At 43.8% G+C, this 26,628-nt stretch overlaps 1 protein-coding gene across 1 annotated transcript in view; it reads right to left on the bottom strand.

The window, feature by feature from the left end:
* Positions 1 to 26,628, bottom strand: part of LOC139263748 (cadherin-18-like) — a 330,093-nt gene that overhangs the window by 13,794 nt on the left and 289,671 nt on the right. The window contains exons 7-10 of the mRNA XM_070879786.1: positions 24,594 to 24,730; positions 19,084 to 19,205; positions 18,234 to 18,351; positions 7,638 to 7,889 (exon numbers count right to left, since the gene is read on the bottom strand). Of these exons, the coding sequence (XP_070735887.1) occupies positions 7,638 to 7,889; positions 18,234 to 18,351; positions 19,084 to 19,205; positions 24,594 to 24,730 (629 nt within the window). The remainder of the gene's footprint in view (positions 1 to 7,637; positions 7,890 to 18,233; positions 18,352 to 19,083; positions 19,206 to 24,593; positions 24,731 to 26,628) is intronic.

The following is a 26,628-nucleotide window of genomic DNA, read 5'->3' as shown; positions in this document are numbered from 1 at the left end:
CTAGTGAAGGCCACCCCGTGCCATCCCCACTTCCGCTCCGATGATGAGGACACTTCCACACAGCTTCAAAAAAAAAGCACGGTGCTGAATTTCTCCCGATTGGCCGCCCCACGCTTACACATCGAAAACGGCAGGTGCGCCTCATTTCAGGCGGTGGGCAATTTCGGCCCCTAGTCGTCTTAAATTAGTCAATTGCTGACATAAAGAATACTTCTAAATTATTTGTTTTCTTTTTTTCATTCCCTTTTCAAAAGGTATTTTCAATCCACACACATATCTGAACAAAAGAAAACTTGAATTATTAATTTGGCTGTACCTGTAGATTTCCAAAAGTACCTCTTCCTGGTGATAAGTTCCTCTATCCTGTGCCGAGAGCATATTTAACAATGATAACCTTATCCTTACAGAGCTAGCTGAGAGAGTTATTGTTCTTTCCTCCAGTACTGGTATTTAACATTACTGTGAATCTTTTTATGATGTTCTGATGGTTCAAAATGTAATTTTCTACCAGGAACCAGGCCATTAATCATAAGCCATCTCTGTGCTTCTCGTATATGACCAGCCAATGGGCTCGAATAAGCATGTATTCTTTTTTGAATGCAATGGCTAGTGACTACTATTCTCTGGTGAGGCAGTTCTAGTCTTGATGGGTAGTCCTGAAATCAGTATTGGTTTCCTTATTTAAGGAGGGGTATTCAGAGGCAGTTCAGAGAAGGTTCACAAGGTTGATTCTGGAGATGAAGGGGGTTATCATATGAAGAAAGGTTGAGCAGGTTGGGCCTATACTCATTGGAATTCAGAAGAATGAGAGGTGATCTTATTGAAATGTATAAAATTCTGAGGAGGTTTGACAGGGTAGATGCAGACAGGATGTTTCCTCTCATGCTGGAATCTCGAACTAGGCACATAGTTTCAGAATAAGGGGTCACCCATTTAAAATGGAGACGAGGAGGAATTTCTTCTCTCAGAGGGTTGTGAATCTTTGGAATTCTCTACCCCAGAGAGCTGTGGAGGCTGGGTCATTGAATATATTTAAGTTGGAGATAGACAGATGTTTGAATGATAGGGGCGTCGAGGGCTATGGGGAGCAGGCGGGGAAGTGGAGTTGAGGCCAGGATCAGATCAGCCATGATCTTATTGAATGGTGGAGCAGGCTCGAGGGGCCAAATGGCCGACTCCTGCTCCTGTTTCTTATGTTCTTATGAGGGGTCTAGACAGAGTAGATAGAAACTGTTCCCATTGGAGGAGGGGTCGAGAACCAGAGGACACAGCTCTAAGGTGATTGGCAGAAGGACCAAAGGCGACATAAGGGAAAGCCTTTTTTACGCAGCGAGTGGCTATGATCTGGAATGCACTGCCTGAGAGGGTGGTGGAGGCAGACTCAATCGTGGATTTCGAAAGGGAATTGGATAAGTACCTGAAGGAAAAAAAATTGCAGGGCTACGGGGAAAGGGCGAGGGGAGTGGGACAAGCTGAAGTGCTCTTGCGGAGAGCTGGCATGGCGCTGAAATGACACTGTCTGTGCTGTAACCATTCTATGATAAAACCTGATTAGATAAGATACTGTATGGATTGGCTAACTATTGATTTAACAACAGTCGAGCAGCATATTATTCCAAACACCTGCCCGTGCAGACACAGCATTCAATTATGTAAATAGTGAGCAAGGGATAATGGACATCTGTTTAAAACAATAAAATATACTTTTTACATGCTACTCATTGTGCAATATTCACCATATGCTCGTAGTGAACATCTTTGATGTTTTTGTCTGTCGATCATCTGGCTGATTGCTTCAACAAGTATATTGTATGATTGCAAAATAAATCAGAAACGAGCACTCGGATTGAATAAAACTTAGAATAATAACAACCCAAAATTCAAACTTGCAAGTCGAACTTCAAAGTGTATTGAGACCACAGTGTGGCATTATACACCTACGCATTGACCCAGCATTAAATAAGACATTCTCTAACCTAAATTGCATATACTAAAGCTTCTGCAGTAAATGATACATCTTGGGGGTCAAGGTTAATATTTTCCATTTTGTCTCAGCCATGCAAAGATTTGGCAGGTAGTAAGTAGAATCTAGCTGCCACAGGAGTGTCAGCTGTGGCTCAGTGGGTAGCACTCTTGTCTCTGAGTCAGAAAGTGGTGAGATCAAGTCCCACTCCAGAGATTTGAGCACCTGAAGCTCGGCTGACACTCCAGTGACCGGTGCTGAGGGAGTGCTGGACTGTTGGAGGTGCCGTCTTTCGGATAAGATGTTAAACCGAGATCCTGTCTGCTCTCTCAGGTGGAAGAAGAGCAGGGGAGTTATCCCTGGTGTCTTGGCCAATATTTATCCCTCAATCAATGGAACAAAAACAGATTATCTGGTCATTATCACGTGGCAGTTTGCTGTGCACAAATTGCCTGCTGCGTTTCCAACATTACAGAAGTGACGACACTTGTGGTCTTTCTTCAGGAAAGCAGAATATTTTTGAAATGGTGAGAGATTGGGTAATGTTGGAGTTCAGAGGGACCTGGGTGTCCTTGTACATGAATCACTGAAAGTTAATATGCAGGTAAAGCAAGCAATTAGGAAAGCAAATGGTACGTTAGCCTTTATTATAAAAGGATTGGAGAATGAGGGAAAAATGTTTTACTGCAATTATATTGGGGCTTGTTGAGACCACACTTGAAGAGAAAGAAATTCGGTTCTTGCCGATAATTGTATTTTGTCGCCAAAATTACCGTTATCGCAACGCTATCGCTATGAGGCCGTAAATTCAAGGTTTAATTTGCGCAGTGGTAAAAATTGGTGTTGCATGAGAATTCACGGCGCAAACCGCGATCCTCGCCAACTTTAGTCTGAGGCCGATACCGCTGCAAGTTGGGCCGAGGGAGGACGGAAAAACACCTGAAATAAAATTGGGGAAAAAAAAACAACAAAACATTTATAAGACACTTATCTAGTGAGTCGCTGCAAAAGAATTAAAAAATAAAAACTTTAACTTACCTTCTTTGCAGGTCTTCGTACTTACGATCCAAGGGCTGCAACGCAGCTTTTTCCTTGCCGGGTTTTTTTGTCCTAAATACGGGTGCGCTATTTGCACGGCGGAGCTCCTCTCTCCAGCGGTATTTGAATAGCACCACTGCAAAACATCACCGAATTTTCCGTCGACCGGGTTTTCACCAAAAAAGGGGAAATAGCACCAAAAACCTAGTCACAAAATCGACAAATTTCTAGCCCTCGGAGTACTGTGTACAGATTTTGTCTGGGAGTGCAACAAAGGTTCACCAGACTGATTCCTGGGATGGGGGGGATTGTCCTAGGAGGAGAGATTGTGTAAACTAGGCCTATATTCCCTAGAGTTTAGAAGAATGAGAGGTGATCGCATTGAAACATATAGAATTCTTACAGGGTTTGACAGGGTAGATGCTGAGAGGTTGTTTCCCCTAGCTGGGGAGCCTAGAACCAGAGATCAGAGTCTCAGTATAAGGGATTGACCATTTAGAACTGAGTTGAGAAGAAATTTCTTCATTCAAAGGTTTGTGAATCTATGGAATTCTCTACCCCAGAGGGCTGTGAATGCTCTATATATTCAAGACAGATCGATCGATTTTTGGATATTAAGCAAATCAAAGGATATGGGGATAGTGCAGGAAGATGGAGTTGAGGTAAAAGATCAGCCATGATCTTATTGAATGACGGAGCAGGCTCAAAGAGCCAAATGGCCCACTCCTGTTCCTATTTATAAGAACATAAGAACATAATAACCTAAGAATTAGGAACAGGAGTAGGCCATATGGCCCCTCGAGCCTGCTCCGCCATTTAATACGATCATGGCTGATCCGATCATGGACTTTCTAAGGTTCTTGTGTTGTAAGTTATAAATTATTCAGGAATTAGCCCCCTAACCTGGATCGAACAAAAGCTTTGGAATGGCTATGTATTGAATTTGTAAAATGGAACCGTCTTAACTTGGTTTAAAGTAAATTAAATATAAGGAAAGATGTTTCACTGCAGTAACATTCACGTAACAGTGCAGAAAAGAAAATAAGCCATGCAAATCCCTCTGGGCATCATTTCTGTCTCACACATCACAGAGACTTCTGGCTGCTTTGCCTCGAAGCAAAGAGAATCCAAATGGATTACAAGTTTTATTAGTTTCATTTTTCTTGTCTATGAGCTTATTGCGAAACTGAAACCACTGCTACTGTGTATGAAAAAAAACTCGGCATGACTTCAAAGTGTCAGTGCATCTCTTCAGGTGACGCATTGCTTTAGAAGAGTTTGCAAGGAGAAGTCTCCGGGCTGAGAGTGAGGGAGGTGGATAGAGGCTCGAGGGAAATGTACCGTGGTGGATGTTTTTGGAGCTGATTTTGTGTCAGTGCTGAATTGTATTACTCGAATTTTAAAAAGAGGAGAGGTTCCGGAAGCCCGTTGTACTGTTCCAATCATGGCCCAGTGTTTCCTCAGAACTGTTATCGGTCCACCGCCTCAGCGAATCCGCAGGTGCGGCGGAAATCCCATTACGAAGAGGCTTTTTTTCGAGAAGAATAAGAAATAGGAGCAGGAGCAGGAGCAGGCCTTATTTTTTTGAAGTTGCTACCTATAAAATGGACGATAGGAACCAAGACAAAGAAGAAATTATGTTAAGCTTTCCAAGTCCCTTGCCAGTGCTGCAGTCGGGCTTTTCTTCTGAGACATGGGCTAACGTACAACTGAACCAGACTTTGCCAATTATATTAATCAGCTGAAGGTTGGAGTCTCAAAAGCAATTGAAGATTTTTAAATTCTCTTCTCCACGTTTCTCCCGCCCAGTAGTTCTGTCAGGGAGATGTTACTGCAGTTGTACAGGGCCTTGGTGAGACCACACCTTGAGTATTGTGTTCAGTTTTGGTCTCCTAATCTGAGGAAGGATGTTCTTGCTATTGAGGGAGTGCAGCGAAGGTTCACCAGACTGATTCCCGGGATGCCAGGACTGACATATGAGGAAAGATTGGATCGGCTCGGCTTATACTTAATGGAATTTAGAAGAATGAGAGGGGATGTCATAGAAAATTATAAAATTCTGACGGGATTGGACAGGTTAGATGCAGGAAGAATGTTCCCGATGTTGGGGAAGTCCAGAACCAGGGGTCACAATCTAAAGATAAGGGGTAAGCCATTTTGGACCGAGATGAGGAGAAACTTTTTCACCCAGAGAGTTGTGAACCTGTGGAATTCTCTACCACAGAAAGTTGTTGAGTCCAGTTCGTTGGACATATTTAAATAGGAGTTAAATGTGGCCCTTATGGCTAAAGGGATCAGGGGGTATGGAGAAAAGGCAGGGGTGGGGTACTGAGGTTGCATGATCAGCCATGATCATATTGAATGGTAGTGCAGGCTCGAAGGGCCGAATGGCCTGCTCCTGCACTTATTTTCTATGTTTCTATGTTTCTATGTCAAAAGATCCAGTCATAATGAAAGAGGCAGATTCTCAACATCCTTGGCCTTGCACATTTCTTTTCTGTAGTTTATCTCTTCAATTCTTCCACGATCAGCCGTGATCTTATTGAATGGTGGAACAGGCTCAATATTTTCACATTCTCACTCATTCATTCTTTCTGGCAAATCTGAGAGAGATGATCAATTTAACATTCGTTCAGTGCTGTGCAGCCATGGCAACAAGGAGCTTGTCTGAGACTTCCCCAACCTCATTCCACATAACACCACAGAAAGAGAAACTTTCATTTCATCACCTTGGATTGGATTTCAGTTCAGTGTCAGTGGGAAAAGGATAGTTTGCTAATCCACTCCACTAGGCAGTCCCAAATCTGAAATTATTGAGAGCCATTAATTTGGTGACAGGTCCAGGGAAATTAATGTCTCGCAGCGAAAAATGGTTTTGCAAATCCCGCAACATTCAATCAAACATCATCCACTAAAAAGTCTATTAAACATCATGAATGACTTGATTAGTGTGATAACAGTCCTAACTTACTAAAATAAGTTGTTGAACCTCAATTACTAACATTAAAAGTACAGAAGATTATCTGAACCACCAAATCTTTGGAATTCTCTGGCCCAAAGGGCTGTGGATTCTCAGTTGTTGAGTATATTCAAGATTGAGATTGATGTATTTTTGGACTCTAGGGAAATCAAGGGATAGAAACATAGAAACATAGAAAATAGGTGCAGGAGTAGGCCATTTGGCCCTTCGAGCCTGCACCACCATTCAATATGATCGTGGCTGATCACGCAACTTCAGTACCCCATTCCTGCTTACTCTCCATACCCCTTGATCCCTTTAGCTGTAAGGGCCACAGCTAACTCCCTTTTGAATATATCGAACGAACTGGCCTCAACAACCTTCTGTGGTAGAGAATTTCACAGGTTCACAATTCTCTGAGTAAAGAAGTTTCTCCTCATCTCGGTCCTAAATGGCTTACCCCTTATCCTTAGACTGTGACCCCTGGTTCTGGACTTCCCCAACATCAGGAACATTCTTCCTGCATCTAACCTGTCCAATCCCATCAGAATTTTATATGTTTCTATGAGATCCCCTCTCGTTCTTCTGAATTCCTGTGAATATAAACCTAGTCGATCCAATCTTTCTTCATGTGTCAGTCCGGAACCAGTCTGGTGAACCTTCGCTGCACTCTCTCAATAGCAAGATTGTCCTTCCTCAGATTAGGAGACCAAAACTGTACACAATATTCAAGGTGTGGCCTCACCAAGGATATGGGTATAGGGCAGGAAAGTGGAGTTGAGATCGATGATCAATCATGATCTTATTGAATGGTGGAGCAGGCTTGAGGGGCCGCATGGCCTACTCCTGCTCCTAATTCTTATGTTCTTTGTCCTTTCCTGCCACCAGTGAATATTGAATGTAGCTCTCACTTTTGGAGGTACTTACTGGCAATGGACAGGGACTTGGAAAGCTTACATAATGTCTTCATCTTCTTGGCTCCTATTGTCCATTTTATAAGGAGCAACTTAAAAAAAATGGGTTTTGATTGGCTATAAAAATGAATGTAATAGTCAATCGTTCAGCCAATCAAAAGCCCAGAAGAATATAATCACAAGAAAGATGAAGCCAGGGTGAATCGATGATTGAATACATTGAATAGATTTAAGACTGAGATAGACAGTTTCTTAACCGATAAAGGAATAAGGGGCTATGGAGAGCGGGCAGGGAAGTGGACCTGAGTCCATGATCGGATCAGCCATGATCGTATTAAATGGGGGAGCAGGCTCGAGGGACCGTATGACCAACTCCTGCTCCTATTTCTTATGATGCGCTAAAGGTTAAAAATAAAGTTATTGAGAATTGTTGAGTTTTCACCTTTTCAAGCTAGTTGACGCATGTGTGCACAGAGAGAATCAAATAGAAATGAACAGATTGTGAGATTTTTTTTAACGGAAATGTTTCTTTATTTCCACTTCCTAGAGCACCATGCACCGTTGAGATCCTGAGGCGAAATTTGCCTCAGAGAGTTGTGCACAACAGCGGACAGCAAATCCACCTCTCGTTTTACACTCTGTCCAATTGTGATGCGTTGTAAAACAAGGCGGCCCTTCAATGTCGGCCGTTTTTGCGGCACCGCCCAAGGTGAATGCCGCCCTCGCAAAGGACTTACTGCGACCGTTTCAGCAATGGACTTACCCAGCAGGATGACAATGCAGAGCAAAATAGCTATCAACGCCCCAGTGCTCAGGCCGGCTGCGGAGAGGTAAGCTTCAGCGCTGCACGTTCGAACCTTGCCATTCCTCTCGCAGGCACACACCCTGATCGTGAGAGTACTGGTGCTGCTCAGAATGGGTCTTCCACTGTCAGAGACCACAATCGGCAGCTGGTAGACCTCCTGGAGGTGCCGGCTGAATTTTCTTCGCCGGATCATGATGCTGGCCGTGCTGTCTATAACAACAAACATTACACACAATTGATAACATTTTGGTGAAACAGAGGCAAGACACTAAAAATAGGCACCTCAAAGAAAGGACTTTTACCGAGCATCAAAATAGACATTACAGGGCATGACATTAGTGTAAGAATGTATAATGGACAGAGATATGGTCGGGAAATTTGCAGAGGATATCAAATCAGAGGTGGAGGGTATAGCTAACAATGTGGAGTACTGAAGCAAAATACAGGAAGGCATAAACATGACTTGCAGAACAGACAAATAAATTGCAAATGAAGTTCAACAGAGCACAGTGCGAGATGTTTCATTTTGGTAGGTGCCATTAGGAACCAATTATGCCTTGGATGGTAGCAACACAAATGGAGTAGAGCAGCCAATAGATCTGGGGCTGCAGATACGTGAATCACTCAAAGTAGAAACACAGGTTGATAAGGTCTTAAAGAATGCAACCAAAATACTGGGGTTCATTGCTACAAGAACAGAATTCATAAGCTAGGAGGTAATGCTAAATGTGCACAGAGTCTTGATTCGACCACATCTGGAGTACTGTATGCAGTTCTGGTCTCCATACCACAAAAACCTAAGAACATAGGAACAGGATAAGACCATTTGGCCCCTGGAAGCACTGGAGAAAGTGCAGAAAACCTTTACAAGGATGTTAATGGAATTGAGAGAATGCAACGATTGACTAGGCTGGGGCTCTTTAGTCTGGGTAAGACAAGATAAAGAGGAGACCTGAAAGCGTTCTTTAAATTTAGAGGGAGGAGAGATAATTATAGTGGAAGAAGGCTCGTGGGGAGTAGAAATATTGGCATCGAATTGTTGGGCTGAATGGCCTGTTTCTGTGCTGTAGGCTTTATATATTTTGGCCCTGAAATTGCGTAGCGCCCCGCTTGAGGACGGTAACAGTCGCGAGGCGGGAGTTCCTGCGCCAGACATGGAAGTCCCGCCCCGCGACCTATATTCGGGTAACTGCCCCCCGAGAGCAAGTGGAGCGTTATCGAATTTTCACTCTGGGATGAAAACGGGTCGCTGCGCACGATGATGATGTCACCATCGCCGGCGCAGCCGAGCGGGCGCTACCGGTAGAAGCGGGGCGCTACCAGTTACCACCGCTGCTAAACTCCCACGGAATTTTGTGGGAGTCTGCTGCGGAACCACACTCAGGCGAAAAGTCATCTGCGCCCCGTTAGCACCCCACGGGTGTACTAACGGGAGGCACAAAGGACCCGAATTTCTACCCCTAGGTCTGTCCGTCGCATTCTGGTCAAGGGCAGGTCCTAAATCAAGTTGTACCCATGAGATTCTGGAGCCATTGACAATGGAACAGTAGCTCATACGGCGTCCCACTCTCTTCCTCATGGATTTCATCTTTGAAGTACCTTCTCCGAGATGGGCTGCAACCAAGGCATCTTTACAATGGGGGATTGGGGGGCACGCACACCCATCGGACACAAGTCCCCCATTGGTAGTCAATCCACTATTCAGAGCTCTGGTCTGCGCTCGCCAGGGCCCAAAGCACCTACTGACTCAGAGGCGGGGATACGACCACTGAGGCAGTGGTCACTCTGACTGGACAGGAGTTCCCCCGTTAGGTATCAAACCCATGCGTTTTAGAGACGAATTCCCCTCTCCACTCGCTGGGGCTGCCTGGAGTGGGGTTCGAACCCTTCACCTTCTAGCTAAGAGGCAGGAATACTACCACTGTGCCAAAGGCCCATTCCCATATAATACATCATTCTCTGTAATGTATTTGTTTGAAATTAAGCTTGCCCACTATTTTAACGGAGATGCTAAGCCATGATTTCAAGACTTTTCTCATTTCTGGCGCATTAGCTTTTTAATTGCAATAGATGTAAATTAATTTCCATGGCATTGCCCTAATCTTCCACCAAAATGATAACAGCAGATCCGATCAACCCCACAGAAGTTCAGGCTGGGGGGGAGGTAACCTGATAATTACTTGTATTGGATCCTAAGTTATATTTTTTTGTGAATTATGCAGCGCCAAGAACCAACTGCATCTTGTACGGCAATCCAGCTAATATTTATGTATTTTCTTGGCGCTATTGATTCAGTTGTGAACTGCAAGACTGATTTGCGATAGAAACCTGTCAATTGTCTCCGCTTCTGGCCCTGAACAGCTATCACCGACACTTTCACTGTGTCAGTCTAGTGGGGAGGGGGGGGGATGGGGAGGGCGTTACATTTTACTCTTCACGGCAATGGATTATTGTGTCATTGAATTGTGGCGATGCAAATGGGAAGAGTACTAGAGGATCCCCACACACTGTCAGCTGTTTCTGATGTGTGTGCATGTCATTACACAGTGCAAATTTCAAATGTTATACTTGCATTTATAGAACAGCTCATAGTGCTTTGCACACTCTCCAGGCAAATTGACCGATCAGCTAAATGCTAGCTTAAATTAATGTACACTTCACTGTATGCAATTTGGGGCGTGCAATTGATGTTTATTATTTTGAACAACAATTAAATTGAACAGCAAAGATCTGGGGGGCGGGGGCGCGAGGAGAGGGAGGAGTTACATTTGCTTTTGCTACGACAGCATTTTCAGTGGTACGATATTAGAAGTGATAAACTGAGTAATTATGTTTGTTCAGTGTGAGCTTCTACTTTCTCATGGTAGCAGGGAGGAATGCCTTCCTCCTGGTGATCAATCAATAACCGTACAGTCTGAACTCCATAGTGGAGGGGGCAGTGTTCACGTTGAATGCAGACAGAAATCTGGCACGGGCAGATAAGCCACCCATTATAAACCCGGCCCAATCCTCCTTTCCACTTGGAAAAATCAGGCATGGTGTATAACAGACAGACAATCCACAAGCGCTCATGGCTGCAGTGAAACTTCCCTCCCATGTCTCACCATTCATTTTCAATTTGACGCATTCAATAAATACTCCTTAAATGAAGCAAATTTTAGAGATGGGTAATATTAATGGCCCTGAAATTCCGATGTCCCGGGTCCGTACAAAGTTTCTATGGACCCGGGAAGGCATTGGAAAAGCCGGCTTTTGGCGCGCATTGCGCATGCGCAGAAAACCGGCTTTTCCGATCTGTCAATTTTCTGGCTTGACAGATCTCACGCATATTGGGAGCGAGGACACTTGCAGGGCAAGATTTCCGATATTTACGAATATCTTGCCCTGCAAATGTCCTTTAAAATCTTGCGCCTGTAAAGGCAGGTGTATAGCCTACTTTTACAGGCGCTAGTGTTTAAAATTACATAAAAACATTAACATTAAATTGAATAAACACATATGAAAACATACTTTATTGTTAAAAACCCTCCCCACTATGGTAAGTTTATTTTAAGGCATCTTTTTAAAAAAGTCAGGAAAATATTATTTTTTATAAGAACTTTAATTTAAATGATTCTTAAAGATGTCGTGTATTTTTCTCCTTTTTTATTGATTTTTTGTGTGTCTGGGGAGGGGTTTCTCATTCATAACTATGGAGTTCCCATTATTATGAATGAGAAAATACTGTACTTTGATTGGCTGCCCAGAGCCATGTGACTACAGCTCCAGCCCTGCGCACGTCCCAATGTGCACGCGTTCCTATGCGTAGGAGTGAAGGCCTCAGGCTTGGAAGTCCGAGCGGGGGCAGCAGCAACAGGTAAGTGCGCAGTTTTTTTCTTTAGTTTTCCCACGGGAAGACCTGTGGTGGAATTTCAGGCCCAAGGAAATATTTTTTTTTTAATTTATTCGTTCATGGGATGTGAGTGTTGCTGGCAAGGCTGTCATTTATTGCCCATCCCTAATTATCCCTTGAGAAGGTGGAGGTGAGCCGCCTTCTTGAACTGCTGCAGTCCGTGTGGTGAAGGTGCTCCAACAGTGCTGACTTTGTCATAGCAGTTTGGTACAACGGAGCGACCATTTCAGGAGGCAGTTAAGAGTCAACCAGTTGCTATGGGTCTGGAGTCACACGTAGGCCAGACCAGGTATGTACGGCAGATTTCCTTCGGTAAAGGACATTAGTGAACCAGTTGGGTTTTTACAACAATCCAGTAGTTTCATGGTCACCATTACTGATTCTAACTCTTTAATTCCAAATTTATTTAATTGAATTTAAATTCCCCTGCTGCTGTGGTGGGATTTGAACTTATGTCTCTGGATCATTAGTCCAGAAGCATAACCACTACATTACCTTAAGTTGATAAGTGGCTTCAATATCATTCACACATATATCTTAATTATTAGTCCAAGGAGTTTTTAGTATCTTTCTGAAAACAAATATTGTCTCATATATCATAGTTTGGATCAAAGTGCTAGAAATTAGTCTCGGGAGGTGATATAAAACTAGCAGTATCGAACTGGCTGCCAGTTAATATGCAGTGCCTCATATTCAGATTCACTGTAGTCAAAAAATAGAAAATGGAATTTCTAGGCCGAAACTTTATCATAGAATCATAGAAACGTACAGCACGGAAGGAGGCCATCGTGCCCGTGCTGGCCACAAAGACCTATCCAGCCTAATTCCACTTTTCAGCTCTTGATCCATAGCCTTGTAGGTTATGGCACTTCAAGTGCACATCCAGGTACTTTTTAAATGTGCTGAGGGTTTCTGCCTCTACCACCCTTTCAGGCAGTGAGTTCCAGACCCCCACCACCCTCTGGATGAAAAGAACTCCCCTCAATTCCCCACTAAACCTTCTACCAATTACTTTAAATCCATGCCCCCTGTTTATTGACCTCTCTGCTAAGGGAAGTAGGTCCTTCCTATTCACTCTATCTCGGCCCCTCATAATTTTATACATCTCTATCAGGTCTCCCCTCAGCCTCCTCTGTTCCAAAGAAAACAAACCCAGATTATCCAATCTTTCCTCAAGGCTAAAATTCTCCAGTCCAGGCAACATCTCCTCTGTGTTCTCTCTGGTGCAATTATCATCTGATTTTTATTTGTATTTTTCCCTATTATGTAGTTTTTTCTTCGTATGATTCATGTTCTCCTGAGGTAGCAGTTGGAAAGCATGATGGTGGATGTGAAATTAAATATTTATGTTTTGAAATTCACCTCTACAAATACGAGCATACAAATGCCTTCACGTGAAATTCCCTTATGCAGAACTGCAATGGAGTGGTGAATAGGATTAAAAGAAATGTAGTAACGCCTCTATTGTAACCATGAGCATTAAGCATTCGTATGCTAATGTACAAAGAGCCCAAGTTGATTGGAACAATCTGGCGGGAATTCTCATAGCTGAAAGGCATGTGAATGGGTCACCCATTTAAGACGGAGATGAGGAGGAATTTCTTCTCTCAGAGGGTCGTGAATCTTTAGAATTCTCTACCTGAGAGAGCTGTGGAGGCTGGGACATTGAATATATTCAAGGCGGAGATAGACAGATTTTTAAACTACAGGAGAGTCAGGGGTTATGGGGAGCGGGCAGGCAAATGGAGCCGAGTGCATGATCAGATCAGCCATGATCTTATTGAATGGCGGAGCAGGCTCGAGGGGCCAAATGGCCGACTCCTGCTCCTATTTCTTATATGAAAATGGGGCTTAGTAAAGGGATGGGGAAAAAGGCCACACAATTTATGCTGTGTGATCCTGTTGGGTATTTTGAACCTAACCACCTATGTGAAAAGAAAGCAGTCCAATCACAGAAGGCTTTCAAAAGAACATGTTATCAAAGAATTATATCATTGAATCATCTTCATCATGAATAATAAATCATGTACAAACTAAATTAGTGGGGGCATTCAGTCATGAACTTGCCTTCAAAGCAATAAAAACACCACTTCAACAATTAGAAGAATAACTATTAAAAAAAGCTAATTTTCAAATGAATCTGTGCATTTGAAAATGCATTCAGGCTTTATTTCTTAAATTATAAATATGTGCATTTATTAATTTCTAAATTCATAACTGTATTAATGTATTTTTAAATTCAAAGTTAGCTGATGAACTCATTTGAAATGTCGGCGCTGTGATTTTTCAGCTCTGTTGACCTACATATTGAAATATAATTTTCAGTTTAAGTCATGCATTTAAGTCACCACTCTGAGAGGTAACCTAGCAACCACTCCGAACACCACATCAGCTGTGCGGGAGGGCTCGCTGTTACCTGTCATTGTCACGGAGGCTACAGAGTCAATTAAAGGGGGGGGTGGGAGATAACAACCTTGACGCAGAAGGTAATTAAAACGTGGAACTCTCAGCCAGAAACTGATGCTAAAGCAGAGGTATAGGCCCCTATGTATAGCCCCGTTAGTGCCTTCTGGGGAGGGCGCACTAATGGTGCGCAATTGTGTTTTCACCCGAGGGAGGGGTGGACGCTATTGCCTCCCAGGAAATTGCCCTGGAGGTTTGGGGGGGGAGCGCTATCCTAGCAGTGTCGCGCTCCGCATTTAGCATATCTGGCGATGACGTCATCGCCGTGTGCGATGATCCATTTCCACCCCACGGGGAAAATCGGCCCGCGGGGCCGGGAGGCTTGCGCGGGTGGGTTTGGAGATCCGCTCCCAGGGCGTGTTTCAAAGGGGAGGCCCTTTAGAACCCCCGGGCCGCCATCTTTGTTGGCTGGCCGACTCTTGGGTCGGTCCGACCACGACGGCCCTGCCATTGATGCCGGGTCAATTGTTCATTTTAAACCTGGGATTGATGGATTTTTGCTAACCAAAGGTACGAATGGATATGGGACAAAGACGTGTATAGGTCACAGATCAGCCATGATCTCACTGAATGGTGGAACAGCCTTGAGGGGCTGAATGGACTTCTCCTGTTCCTACGTTCCTCCGATTCTTTAGTCCTTGATATTAATAATAGTAGTCTCGAAATGACTGTGTGCAATATTGTTGTTTGAATACTTAATGTTTGTGTATCAAATTTCTCTGTCCACTAATTTATTGGAGATGTTTACTGGTTGAAAATTAGAAATTCATGGATCAGAAGTTTATTTTTCCTGTGCTTTGGACTCAGAGGGGTAGCTATTGACATTGTGTGACAGTGCAAAATGGGTGATGGTGAATCGGCAGCCCATTTTATATCTCCCCCCATTTTTATTTCCGTTCCATTTCTTCATATGAGGCTCGGTGTGAATTTTTAAAATCCCATAATACTCCTGTGAAGCACCTTGGGACGTTGTTGTTGATGAAGTCCACGGAAATACCGTAAAACAAGTTCGCTATTGCCCGTTTTACATCATCGTACAAAGTCTAAATTACTTTCATAAAGTCTTAGAAATCCCTTTTCTGGGAGAGAGTTCCAACGGAAAGACTTCCATGGCCTTTCCTAACGTATTCCAATAGTACTGAATGTCTTGGATTCCCTCAAGATCCTCTTTTGGATATTAGAGCACTGTTGAAGTGTTGAATCAGCGCATTTAAAAACATATTTTGTTAGTTTTTGATCTTAACCGATAAGGGAATAAAGGGTTATGGGGAGCGGGCAAGGAAGTGGACCTGACTCCATGATCAGACCAGCCATGATCTTATTAAATGGTGGAGCAGGTCGAGGGGCCGTATGGCCTACTCCTGTTCCTATTTCTTATGTTCCTTTGCTAGTAAGATTTCTAATAGCTGCTTTAGAAGAGAGGAGGCTACGTATTATTAACTTGGACGATACAAATCTCCCGTGCAGGGAATCTCCGTTCAAAATCCTGCCATGAATAATAGTCAACTCTCTTTAAAATCTACTTAAAAAAAATGTGTTCACGGGATGTGGGCGTCGCTGGCAAGGCCGGCATTTATTGCTCATCCCTAGTTGCCGGTGAGTGTCTCGCTGGGCCCATTCAGAAAGCAGTTAAGAGTCCACCATTTTGCTGTGGGTCTGAAGTCACATATCGGCCAGGCTGGGTAAGGATGGAGGATTTCCTTCCCTAAAGGGCATTAGTGAACCAGATGTCTATTTTACAACAATCCTGTAGTTACATGGTCACCATTATTCATACTAGCTTTTTATTCCAGATTTATTTAATGAACTGAATATAAATTCCCCAGCTGCCATGGTGGGATTGGAATTCTTTGTCTCTGGATTATTAATAAGAACATAAGAATATAAGAATTAGGAACAGGAGTAGGCCATCTAGCCCCTCGAGCCTGCTCCGCCATTCAACAAGATCATGGCTGGTCTGGCCGTGGACTTAGCTCTACTTACCCGCCCGCTCCCCGTAACCCTTAATTCCCTTATTGGTTAAAAATCTATCTATCTGTGATTTGAATACATTCAATGAGCTAGCCTCAACTGCTTCCTTGGGCAGAGAATTCCACAGATTCACAACCTTCTGGGAGAAGAAATTCCTTCTCAACTCGGTTTTAAATTGGCTCCCCCGTATTTTGAGGCTGTGCCCCCTAGTTCTAGTCTCCCTGACCAGTGGAAACAACCTCTCTGCCTCTATCATGTCTATCCCTTTCATGATTTTAAATGTTTCTATAAGATCACCCCTCATCCTTCTGAACTCCGATGAGTAAAGACCCAGTCTACTCAAACCCAGGCCTCTGGATTACTAGTCCAGTAACATTACCACTATGCTACCGCTCCCTCAAAGCTTTGACCCAGCTTTTGGCCACCTGCCCTAAAATCTCCTTATATGGCTCGGTGTCCATTTTCTTTGTTTCTGATAATGCTCCTGTGAAGCACATTTGGGACGTTTTACTACATTAAAGATGCTATATAAATGTAAGTTGTTGTGGTTATACTCTGATTGAAAGGCTGCATTAGAGGGAGCAGTGTGCGGTGGCCCGGCCTGCAAGACCATCAGCAGACTGGGGCCATTGGAGGGAGCAGCATGCGACAGCATACCACTGCAAGAGGGCGATGGCTACGAAGTCAGGTCGCTGATTGCAGTGCGGGCAGGGACAGGAGGAGGGGCAAAGGAGCGGCAAGAGTTTGTCGAGGGAAGTGACCGAGGCCCAGGGGAGGCGTGAATCTGGGGCCCAGAAGAGGCAAAGGCCCCACGGCAGCACTGTCCAGCCCACACTGCGACATGTGTGCGCTCTCGGTCTGTGCAGCAGAGCTGGTCTCCAATTCGTCTTGGGTAATCCTCGCCACTGGACCAAGACCTAGCTCTGTCAAGCCCGTGTGGTGGCTGGTGTGCAACGGCCACCACATGTAAAGAAAATCCACGCACAGGCATCTTCCACCCTTCAACATGTAGTTCGGGATCTGGAATATTAGGTCTTTCATTGAAACACCTCTGAACTCATCCCTTTTTGGCGTGGATGAAAGTCATCCTCATTTCGAGGAACTGCCTATGATGATGAGTAGTTCAGTTTAACTCATTCTTAATAAAGCTGGAAAATGATGAGCCAATGATGGCGGAATAGTCTACTTTTGCTGGGGTTGGGGGGTGGTGGGGACGGGAGGGGTGTGCAGACTCAGGTCACTTTGAAAAGTAACGATCCCTGGCTTATAACTAATATTAACAGCAATAGTTCAACCAATCCTGCTTCCAGGATTTAAAGAGTAGAGCACAGATGGCAGAAAAAGCAACCATTTGTTTTCTTATTTGTTCATGGGAAGCGAACAAGGCCAGGCTTTACTGCCAATCCCTACTTGCCCTTGAGAAGGTGGTGAAGAGACGCCTTGAACCATTGCAGTCCGTGTGGTGATACTTCTTTGCAGTGGTTTGGTACAACTGAGTGGCTTGCTGGGCCATTTCAGAGAGCAGTTAAAATTCAACCACAGTGCTGTGGATCTGGAGTCACATATAGACCCAGACCCGGTAATGACAGCAAATTTCCTTCCGTAAAGGACAATAGTAAGCCCGATGGTGTTTTATGACAATCCGATAGTTTTCGGGTTACCATTACTGACACTAGTTTTTTATTGGAGTGGATACAGAGAGAATGTTTCCACTTGTGGGGAAGAGCATAAAGAGAGGTTATCAATATAAGATAGTCACCAAGAAATCCGATAGGGAATTCAGAAGAACATTCTTTACCCAGAGAGTGGTGAGAATGTGGAACTCGCTACCACAGAGAGTGGTTGAAGCAAATAGTATCGATGCATTTAAGAGGAGGCTAGACAAGCATGAGGGAGGAGGGAATAGAGGGTTATGTGGATAGATTTAGATGAGGAAAGACGGGAGGAGGCTCGAGTGGAGCATAAACGGCGGCATGGACTGATTGGGCCGAATGGCCAGTTTCTGTGCCGCATACCCTACGTAATCCTACATAATTCCAGATTTGTTTAATGAACTGAATTTATATTCCCCGGCTGCCGTGGTGGGGATCATTAGCCCAGGCCGGTGAATTACCAATCTCATAACCACTATGCTACCGTTCCCGGAATGTATGGTAAAGCAGTATGCCAGAACATCTTTTTTGAAGTAATTGATGTGGCTGGTGATATTCTGAGGTGTGGATGCTTACCTTTGTTATCCTGCAGTGTAAAATTGGGGTTTGGTGGAAATCCGTCCACAAGGGAAAAGTGAAATCTTGGCCCGTTGGAAAAGTCATCCTTGTCCACAGCACTCACTGTTTGAATAACCTAAACAAGTGCAGCAAATTATACAAATAATGTAATTATGAATGCTATTTTCACTTCCATCTAAGACAAATGTTAATGCACCAGACCACTTCTTATTCATACGGTCATGCAAAAATTATTCTATAATTAACAAGATTCCCAAAGCAAGCGCTCTACTCGGAACTCCTACATGGCAGGCGTTCCCCAGGTGGGCAGAGGTAACGTTTCAAGGACACCCTCAAAGCCTCCTTGATAAAGTGCAACATCCCCACCGACACCTGGGAGTCCCTGGCCAAAGACCACCCTAAGTGGAGGAAGTGCATCCGGGAGGGCGTTGAGACCCTCGAGTCTCGTCGCTGAGAGCATGCAGAAATCAAGCGCAGGCAGCGGAAGGAGTGTGCGGCAAACCAGACTCCCCACCCACCCTTTCCTTCAACCACTGTCTGTCCCACCTGTAACAGAGACTGTCATTCCCATATTGGACTGTACAGTCACCTGAGAACTCACTTTTAGAGTGGAAGCAAGTCTTCCTCGATTTCGAGGGACTGCCTATGATGATTCTATAAAGTATTTTAAGAAAATTGAAACATAGGTGCCATATTTTTCTCTATCTTACTCTGAATGCACCACAACAGAGGTGTGAATCGCAATTTTTTTCATATCCAAATGTTTTTGATGTTGATTGGTTTCCGTATCTTGTAAGATAACGTTAGCAGTTTATGGCGGTTAATGCAAACAAAATTACTCGCATACCTGTCCAGCTTTGACATTTTCACAAAGAATTGTGTCATAATCCTTGGCAAGCTCTGGTGGATTGTCATTAACATCAAGAACTTGGATGGCAACGGGAACTTGGGTCAGCTGAGATGGGTTGTCTATGGAAATATAAAAATCATTACAGAAATAGATTTAACTCTTTTTTCCTACCACGAATACACATGTTGACACACTACGTTTGGAGTGACTTTAAAAGATGAATTTATCGGGGTCAATTTTACCAGCTCGTGCTGGAGACAAGTGGAGCGAAATTGCCCCTTTTTTATGCCCCGTTATCACCCTGGGCCGAGGCATGCCTGGTGATGATGTCATCACTGCGCATGCCGACCCTTTTGCGGCCACGGGGGATATTGCCTCGCGGGATAGGAGGCGAGCACGGGCCTATGTCAGCACCATAGTCGACGTATTTACTGACAGGTGGTCAGATCTTCTCAAATCTGGACCTTACGAATGCCTACTTACAGCTTGAACTAGATGAGGAGTCCAAGTCATGTTTGACTATAAATACTCATCTAGGCCTATATCAATTTAATAGGCTACCGTTTGGAGTGTCTTCCGCCCCTGCCATATTCCAAGGTGTAATGAACCAGATTTTACAAGGTATTGAAGGGATAGTATGTTATTTGGATGACATACTAATTTCAGCACCAATTAGGCAAATTCATAATAACATGTTGAATGAAGACCTCAAATGGCTAGAGAAGCACAGAGTACGAGTGTCTGCTCGTAAGTGTGAGTTATTTAAAAACTCAGTGGAGTACTTAGGGTACAGAGTAGACAAAGATGGTTTACATCCGACCAAGGAAAATTGGATGCAATTAGAAATGCACCCACTCCCAGGAATGTCACTGAACTTCGTTCATTCTTGGGTCTTTTGAACTATTATGGGAAGTTCCTACCAAATTTGGCTACAGTATTACATCCACTGAATGCTATTGAGGAAGTGCAGCGAAGATTCACCAGACTGATTCCCGGGATGGTGGGACTGACCTATCAAGAAAGACTGGATCAACTGGGCTTGTATTCACTGGAGTTCAGAAGAGTGAGAGGGGACCTCATAGAAACGTTTAAAATTCTGACGGGTTTGGACAGGTTGGATGCAGGAAGAATGTTCCCAATGTTGGGGAAGTCCAGAACCAGGGGTCACAGTCTAAGGATAAGGGGTAAGCCATTTAGGACCGAGATAAGGAGAAACTTCTTCACCCAGAGAGTGGTGAACCTGTGGAATTCTCTACCACAGGAAGTAGTTGAGGCCAATTCACTAAATATATTCAAAAGGGAGTTAGATGAAGTCTTTACTACTCGGGGGATCAAGGGGTATGGCGTGAAAGCAGGAAGTGGGTACTGAAGTTTCATGTTCAGCCATGAACTCATTGAATGGCGGTGCAGGCTAGAAGGGCTGAATGGCCTGCTCCTGCACCTATTTTCTATGTTTTCTATGTTTTCTATGAATGAACTTTTAAAAAAACAGGTCCATTGGAAGTGGTCAAAAGAATGCGATACAGCATTCAAGGAGTGTAAAAGCAAATTGGTAGAGAGCACCATGTTCGTTCACTATGACATATCTAAGGAGATTAAGCTAGCATGTGATGGCTCTCCGTATGGAGTTGGGGCTGTAATCTCTCATGTATCACGTAGTGGGGAGGAGAGACCAATTGCTTTTGCTTCACGCACTCTCAGTGCCAGTGAGAGTAATTATGCGCAAATTGAAAGGGAAGCTTTGGCATTAATTTTTGGGGTCAAGAAGTTTCACAAATACTTGTGTGGTCATAAGTTTACCATCGTTACAGATCATAAGCCCCTAACAGCAATCCTTCATCTAAAGTTCCCAGTTCCAACATTAGCTGCAGCCCGAATGCAGAGATGGGCTTTGATTTTGTCAGCATATGCATTAGATATTGAATACAGACGATCAGCTGATCACAGTAATGCTGATGCAATATCTAGATTGCCTTCCCCATCACAAGTTACACCCGATAGGGAGAAGTGTTTTATTTTTCATGCATTGATAAACTGCCAGCCTCAGCTGAAGAGATTGGTAGAGCAACCAAATGTGACCCAATGATGTCAAAGGTGTATGATTATATTGCAAATGGATGGCCAAACCAGGTAACAAACACATCCATTCTTCATTCGTAGGACTGAATTATCAGTCGATAAAGATTGTATCATGTGGGATGCAAGACTGGTTATACCAAATAAATTCAGGTCCAAATTATTAGGAGAGCTCCATGACCAGCACCTGGGAATGTGTTTGACCAAGAGTTTTGCATGCAGTTATTTATGGTGGCCAGGTCTTGGTAAAGATATAGAGTACATCGTGAGTCAGTGTATTGTTGGAGCGGATTTTTGGACATATACTTGACTAGTATACGGGACCAAACATTTGTTTTATTTTCCCCTTTAATGAATTTTGTAAGGGACAATACTGATGCATTATGCTTTAGATAAAAAAAACAGTTAAGACTTCAAGGTATGCTGGCCTTGAGTTATGGAGATAGGAAAGTGAGATAATGAATGACTGGAGAGATAAGTGGGATGTTTGTCTATACCGGTGCCAAAAGAGCCTGCCCTTGTTTATAATGCCCTGTCACAATGCAGGCTGGTTTATATCAAAAACTCAGCCGTGGATGAAAAGCTTTGCAAACCTTGTAATGTGATGATTAGACTTAAGGACTAGTGATAAAGCATGTGATGTAAAGTGACGTAATTTGTAAGATAAAAGAACCTCACTGGAGATACCAATTTGAGAAGTGGTTCAGAGACAGGGGTCTCTAACACTTCTCCCAAAGCTTTGTCTCCGATTTAATAAACCTCTCTTTATATATTATACAGTCTCGGAAATATTTTTCCACAACAGTACGACATGTCAATCGGTAAGCAAGCAGCCACCACCAGTACCATTACAGCCATGGAAATTGCCTCCCAAGGTGTGGCAAAGACTACATATTGATTTTGCTGAGTTAGAAGGACAACAATTGTTCATTGTGATTAATAGCTGTTCGAAGTGGGTTGAGGTGTTTTCAATGTGGAAAATAACAACAAGTAAAACATTGGATATTTTCCGAAAATTATTTTCTTCATTTGGCTTCCCTGAAGAGATTGTTTCAGATAATGGACCACAATTTCGTTCAGAAGAATTTGCACAATTCACGAGCAAAAATGGTGTGAAACATACCAAGGTTCCACCATACCATCCTGCTTCGAATGGTGTAGTAGAGCACACAGTACAAATTGTAAAACATGCCCTCATAAAACAAATGTTAGATCCAAATCCAAGGAAACAATAGTTGTCATTGGATCACAAATTGGGTAATTTTTTGATTACATATCGAAATACTCCTCATACAACGACTGGTAGAACACCAGCAGAGTTTTTCTGAAACGACAGCCACGAACCAGATTCTCGTTGTTAAAACCAAATTTGGCACAGTCCATAGAAGAGATGCAATTAAGACAGAAAGAGAATCATGATAGAGGTAGAGTAAAAGAGAGAAATGTGAAATTAAACCAGAAGGTAAGATTGAAGAACCATCACCATAAATGTTTAAAGGGTTACGAGGAAGAGTGATGGAGATATGTGATCCTCGCACATATTTGTTAAAGATGTTTGATAATGGACAGGTTAGGTTTGTTCATATTAATCATATTTTACTTACAGACATGGAAGGAGTTGAAGGTGGGACTGATTCAATTATTTCTGACTCATCAGATAGTTTTGATATACCAGTCGCAAATCCTAAATCCAATGTACTGGAAACAAATCCAGGAGAGAATCAGAATAAAAGTCTGAGTCCGAGTCAGAAAAACAAAGAGCTTGAAGTTAGAGTGAGTTCAAATGAAAATCAAGGAAATTCCGTGGAGAACAACGTTCCTCAGGATGAGCCTCGAATGTGTTTAGATTCAACACCATGTTTGGAAGATTCTGTTCGAGAGCGAAGGTATCCTTTTCGATGCAGAAAACAAGTGGTAAAGTTGAATTTGTAAATATGGAGAAAAAAATAAGTTTATATCCTGTGTTATGTATAAACATGAAAGTTAATATGATGTTTGTTATAATAACTTCTTCATTAAGTAGGGAGAAGTGTAATGTCTTTAAGCTTGTAATGTTTGTTACTCCACACTGTGAATGTGGACGTATTGTGTACTGCAACTGCAGAGTTAATAATTAAACAGAACCATGCAGATTCTGGAGGCTTCCGAGAGAGATGCCTGCCATGTTCGGAAGCTGTGTGTGTTTGTGCTCTGTGAAGATATCACAGTTCTCAATTATCCAGTATCTACTGGTGGTGGGTGAGGTTCCCCACTACCAGCGCGGACTCAAAAAAGATTTGAAATATGGTATCAAGGTTTTAATATTAACTTTCTTTATTTGGGAATGGGTGCAGTTCATTACTATGTGCATTTTATTTTCTCCTTTCATCGCCTGTGAAAAACACCATTCTGTATTTATTTGCTACGAATGAACTAAGGAAAAGCTGGAAGTGGTTAATTTGTCAAAGAATCCACTATGATAGTGGGTCGGTGGATGGGAATTTAATTCAATGAAAAGTAAAATCAGGTGGGATGGTAAAAGGGGGGCAGTCGATTGGATCCCGTCACTACCCGCTGGGTAGGTTAATTTGAAATTACCTCCTGGATTTTATGCAGCTTGAAATAGAAAGTCTAACGGTTTAAAAAAAAAATGACATTTCGAATAAATTTCTGATCTGATCATGACAAAATGGAAGAATTTGCAACAAACAAACTCGGGTGGAGTGCAGCATGGCTGGATGTAGGGTATCGGAAGCCAAGTCTGAAAAATTTGTCAGCCCCTGAGTTTGCTAACTTTTGTTCCACTTCAGTTCGTAAAGCATTCCAGGGACCGAAATTGCCCCTTTCCAAAAGGCCCGTTAGCGTCTCTGGGTTAACGGAACGATAAGAGTTTTTCGCCCGGGGGGGCAGGCTGCGGAAGCGACCCACCCGAAATTGCCCACGGGATGGTGACGGCGAAAACAGTTTTGCACTGCGCCCCGTAGTTTTTGCCTCAGGCTAGGGGGGGGGGAGCACATGGTGATGACATCATCGCTGTGCGTGCCAACCCCTTTACGCCCTGCGGAGGAAATTGCCCCGCGGGAGCAAGGTTGGCGCTGGGCGATGTTACCGACAGCTTTGCAGGTGATGAAACTTTGCAGTTGGTTGGGGCGCCCCATCCGCCCTTAAAGGGGAGGGCCTTGCGCCGTGGCCGGCATCTTTTTTTTTTTGTCCGCCGACTTTGCAGTGGGCACAACAAGCCTTGGATTATCAGCTTGGATTACCCACCCCTCTCCCGTCCCGCTACTGACCCGCGGAGGCCCAGAGCGTCTGTGATACCGCCCGGGTTTTTTTCTCCATGCAGCTATACCCCAATTCCGGGCTAATTAGGTTCCGCTTTCGCCGGGCGCTAAATTTTTATTTAATTCGAATTTGGGGCGCGGGGCAATTTCGCCCCCAAATCTCCTACTTACCATCTTCTGATGCAATGACTGTGATGTTATGCCAAGGTTCGTCTTCTCTATCAAGTCGTTTTGTGGTCTTAATAGTCCCACTGTTAGCATCTATGATGAAATAGCTCTCTGCATCCTCAACGTGTTCAATGAAGTATCTAATTAATGGAAAGTAAATAAAAATTAATTGAAGATTCACAATTAAAGGCACAACTCGATACAAAATAGCAATATATACACAATGAGCGAGAAATAAATGTAATTCTTTGACTTGGCTTGAATCTAAATTATTTATTGCACTGAAATATGCTCTTCTTCTCTTCCTATGTAAACAATTATCTGTCTTAAGCATCAATATTTTTTTTTACAGTGAACAGTCTATTACTTTTGAGAGAAGCCTTGCGTTTAACTCTAAGCAGCCTCCCACTAATCTGAACACAGAATTAAATAGTCAGCAATTTATTTTATTGAGGAACCAACGTGGAGAAGAAATCAGAAAGATGTACATTTATATAGCACCTTTCACAACCTCAGGACAACACAAAGCTCTTCACAACAAGTGAAATACTTCTGAAGTGTAGTCACTGTTATACTGTAGATCTGCCCTCAGCAAGCTCCCACAAACAGCAATGTGATAATGACCAGATAAAGTGTTTTAGTGATGTTGATTGAGAGATAAATATCGGCCCGGACACCAGGGAGAACTTCCCTGCTCTTCTTCGAAATCATTGTGTTCCTAACACAGATGAGACTGCACACAGGGAGGTTAAAGTAACAGTGACCTCAGTCTTTATGAAGACACTCCAGAGTGAGGAACAGGCTTGAGGGGCCGGCTTACATACAGTGCTCCCAAGGGATGCTGGGATCCCTTGGGACTTCACGGGATGCGCTCCCTGCTGGCGGAACATGGGAGTGCATGCTTTACAGATACACAACATCACACCCCCCGCAAAGTCAAAGTGAAAACTATTTACAAGGTGAGGCAGTCGGGAGCCTTTCTTTCCCTGGTGGACCGCCTCGGTACAAATGTCTGTTCTGGTGTGTTGGCTGTGCCCTCGCTGGGCTGGCGTGTTGTTGGCCCTGCAGGGCTGCTGGGTGAGCCTGGCCTTGCTGGGCTATTGGGCATGATGGGTTCGATTTCCTGGTCCGGGGTTGTGTCGTTGATCCTTTGGGTGTGTGTTCTGGCTCGAAAAAGGTGGTGTCTGCTGTGGGTTGTTCAGGGCAGTCTGTGAATCGCAGCCTCGTTTGGTCCAGGTGCTTTCTACAAATTTGTCCATTGTCTAGTTTGACTACAAACACCCTACTCCCTTCTTTAGCTATCATCGTGCCCGCGATCCACTTGGGACCATGTCCATAGTTTAGCACATACACAGGGTCATTCAGATCAATTTCCCACGACACAGTGGCGCGACCATCGTTTATATTTTGTTGCTGCCGCCTGCTCTCTACCTGATCATGCAGGTTGGGGTGGACCAGAGAGATTCTGATTTTAAGTGTCCTTTTCATGAGTAGCTTAGCCGGGGGCATCCCTGTGAGTGAGTGGGGTCTCGTGCGGTAGCTGAGCAGTACTCGGGGCAGGCAGGTTTGGAGTGAGCCTTCTGTGACTCGTTTAAGGCTCTGTTTGATTGTTTGTACTGCCCGCTCTGTCTGCCCATTGGAGGCTGGTTTAAACGGGGCCGAGGTGACATGTTTGATCCCATTTCAGGTCATGAATACTTTAAATTCGGCACTGGTGAAACATGGCACGTTGTCACTGACCAGTATGTCAGACAGGCCGTGGGTGGCAAACATGGCCCTCAGGCTTTCAATGGTGGTGGTGGTGGTGCTTCCCGACATTATTTCACATTCAATCCATTTTGAAAAAGCATCCACCACCACCAGGAACATTTTACTGAGAAACGGGCCCGCATAGTCGACATGGATTCTTGACCATGGTCTGGGGGGCCAGGACCACAAACTTAGTGGTGCCTCTCTGGGTGCGTTGCTCTGGGTGCATTGCCGTACACAGGATTCTAAGTCAGAGTCGATACCGGGCCAGCACACGTGAGATCCGGCT

Source organism: Pristiophorus japonicus, chromosome 5 (assembly GCF_044704955.1).
Source record: "Pristiophorus japonicus isolate sPriJap1 chromosome 5, sPriJap1.hap1, whole genome shotgun sequence".
Classification (NCBI taxonomy): domain Eukaryota; kingdom Metazoa; phylum Chordata; class Chondrichthyes; family Pristiophoridae; genus Pristiophorus; species Pristiophorus japonicus.
The sequence above is the reverse complement of the archived record's forward strand: the minus strand, read 5'-3'. Positions and strand labels throughout refer to the sequence as shown.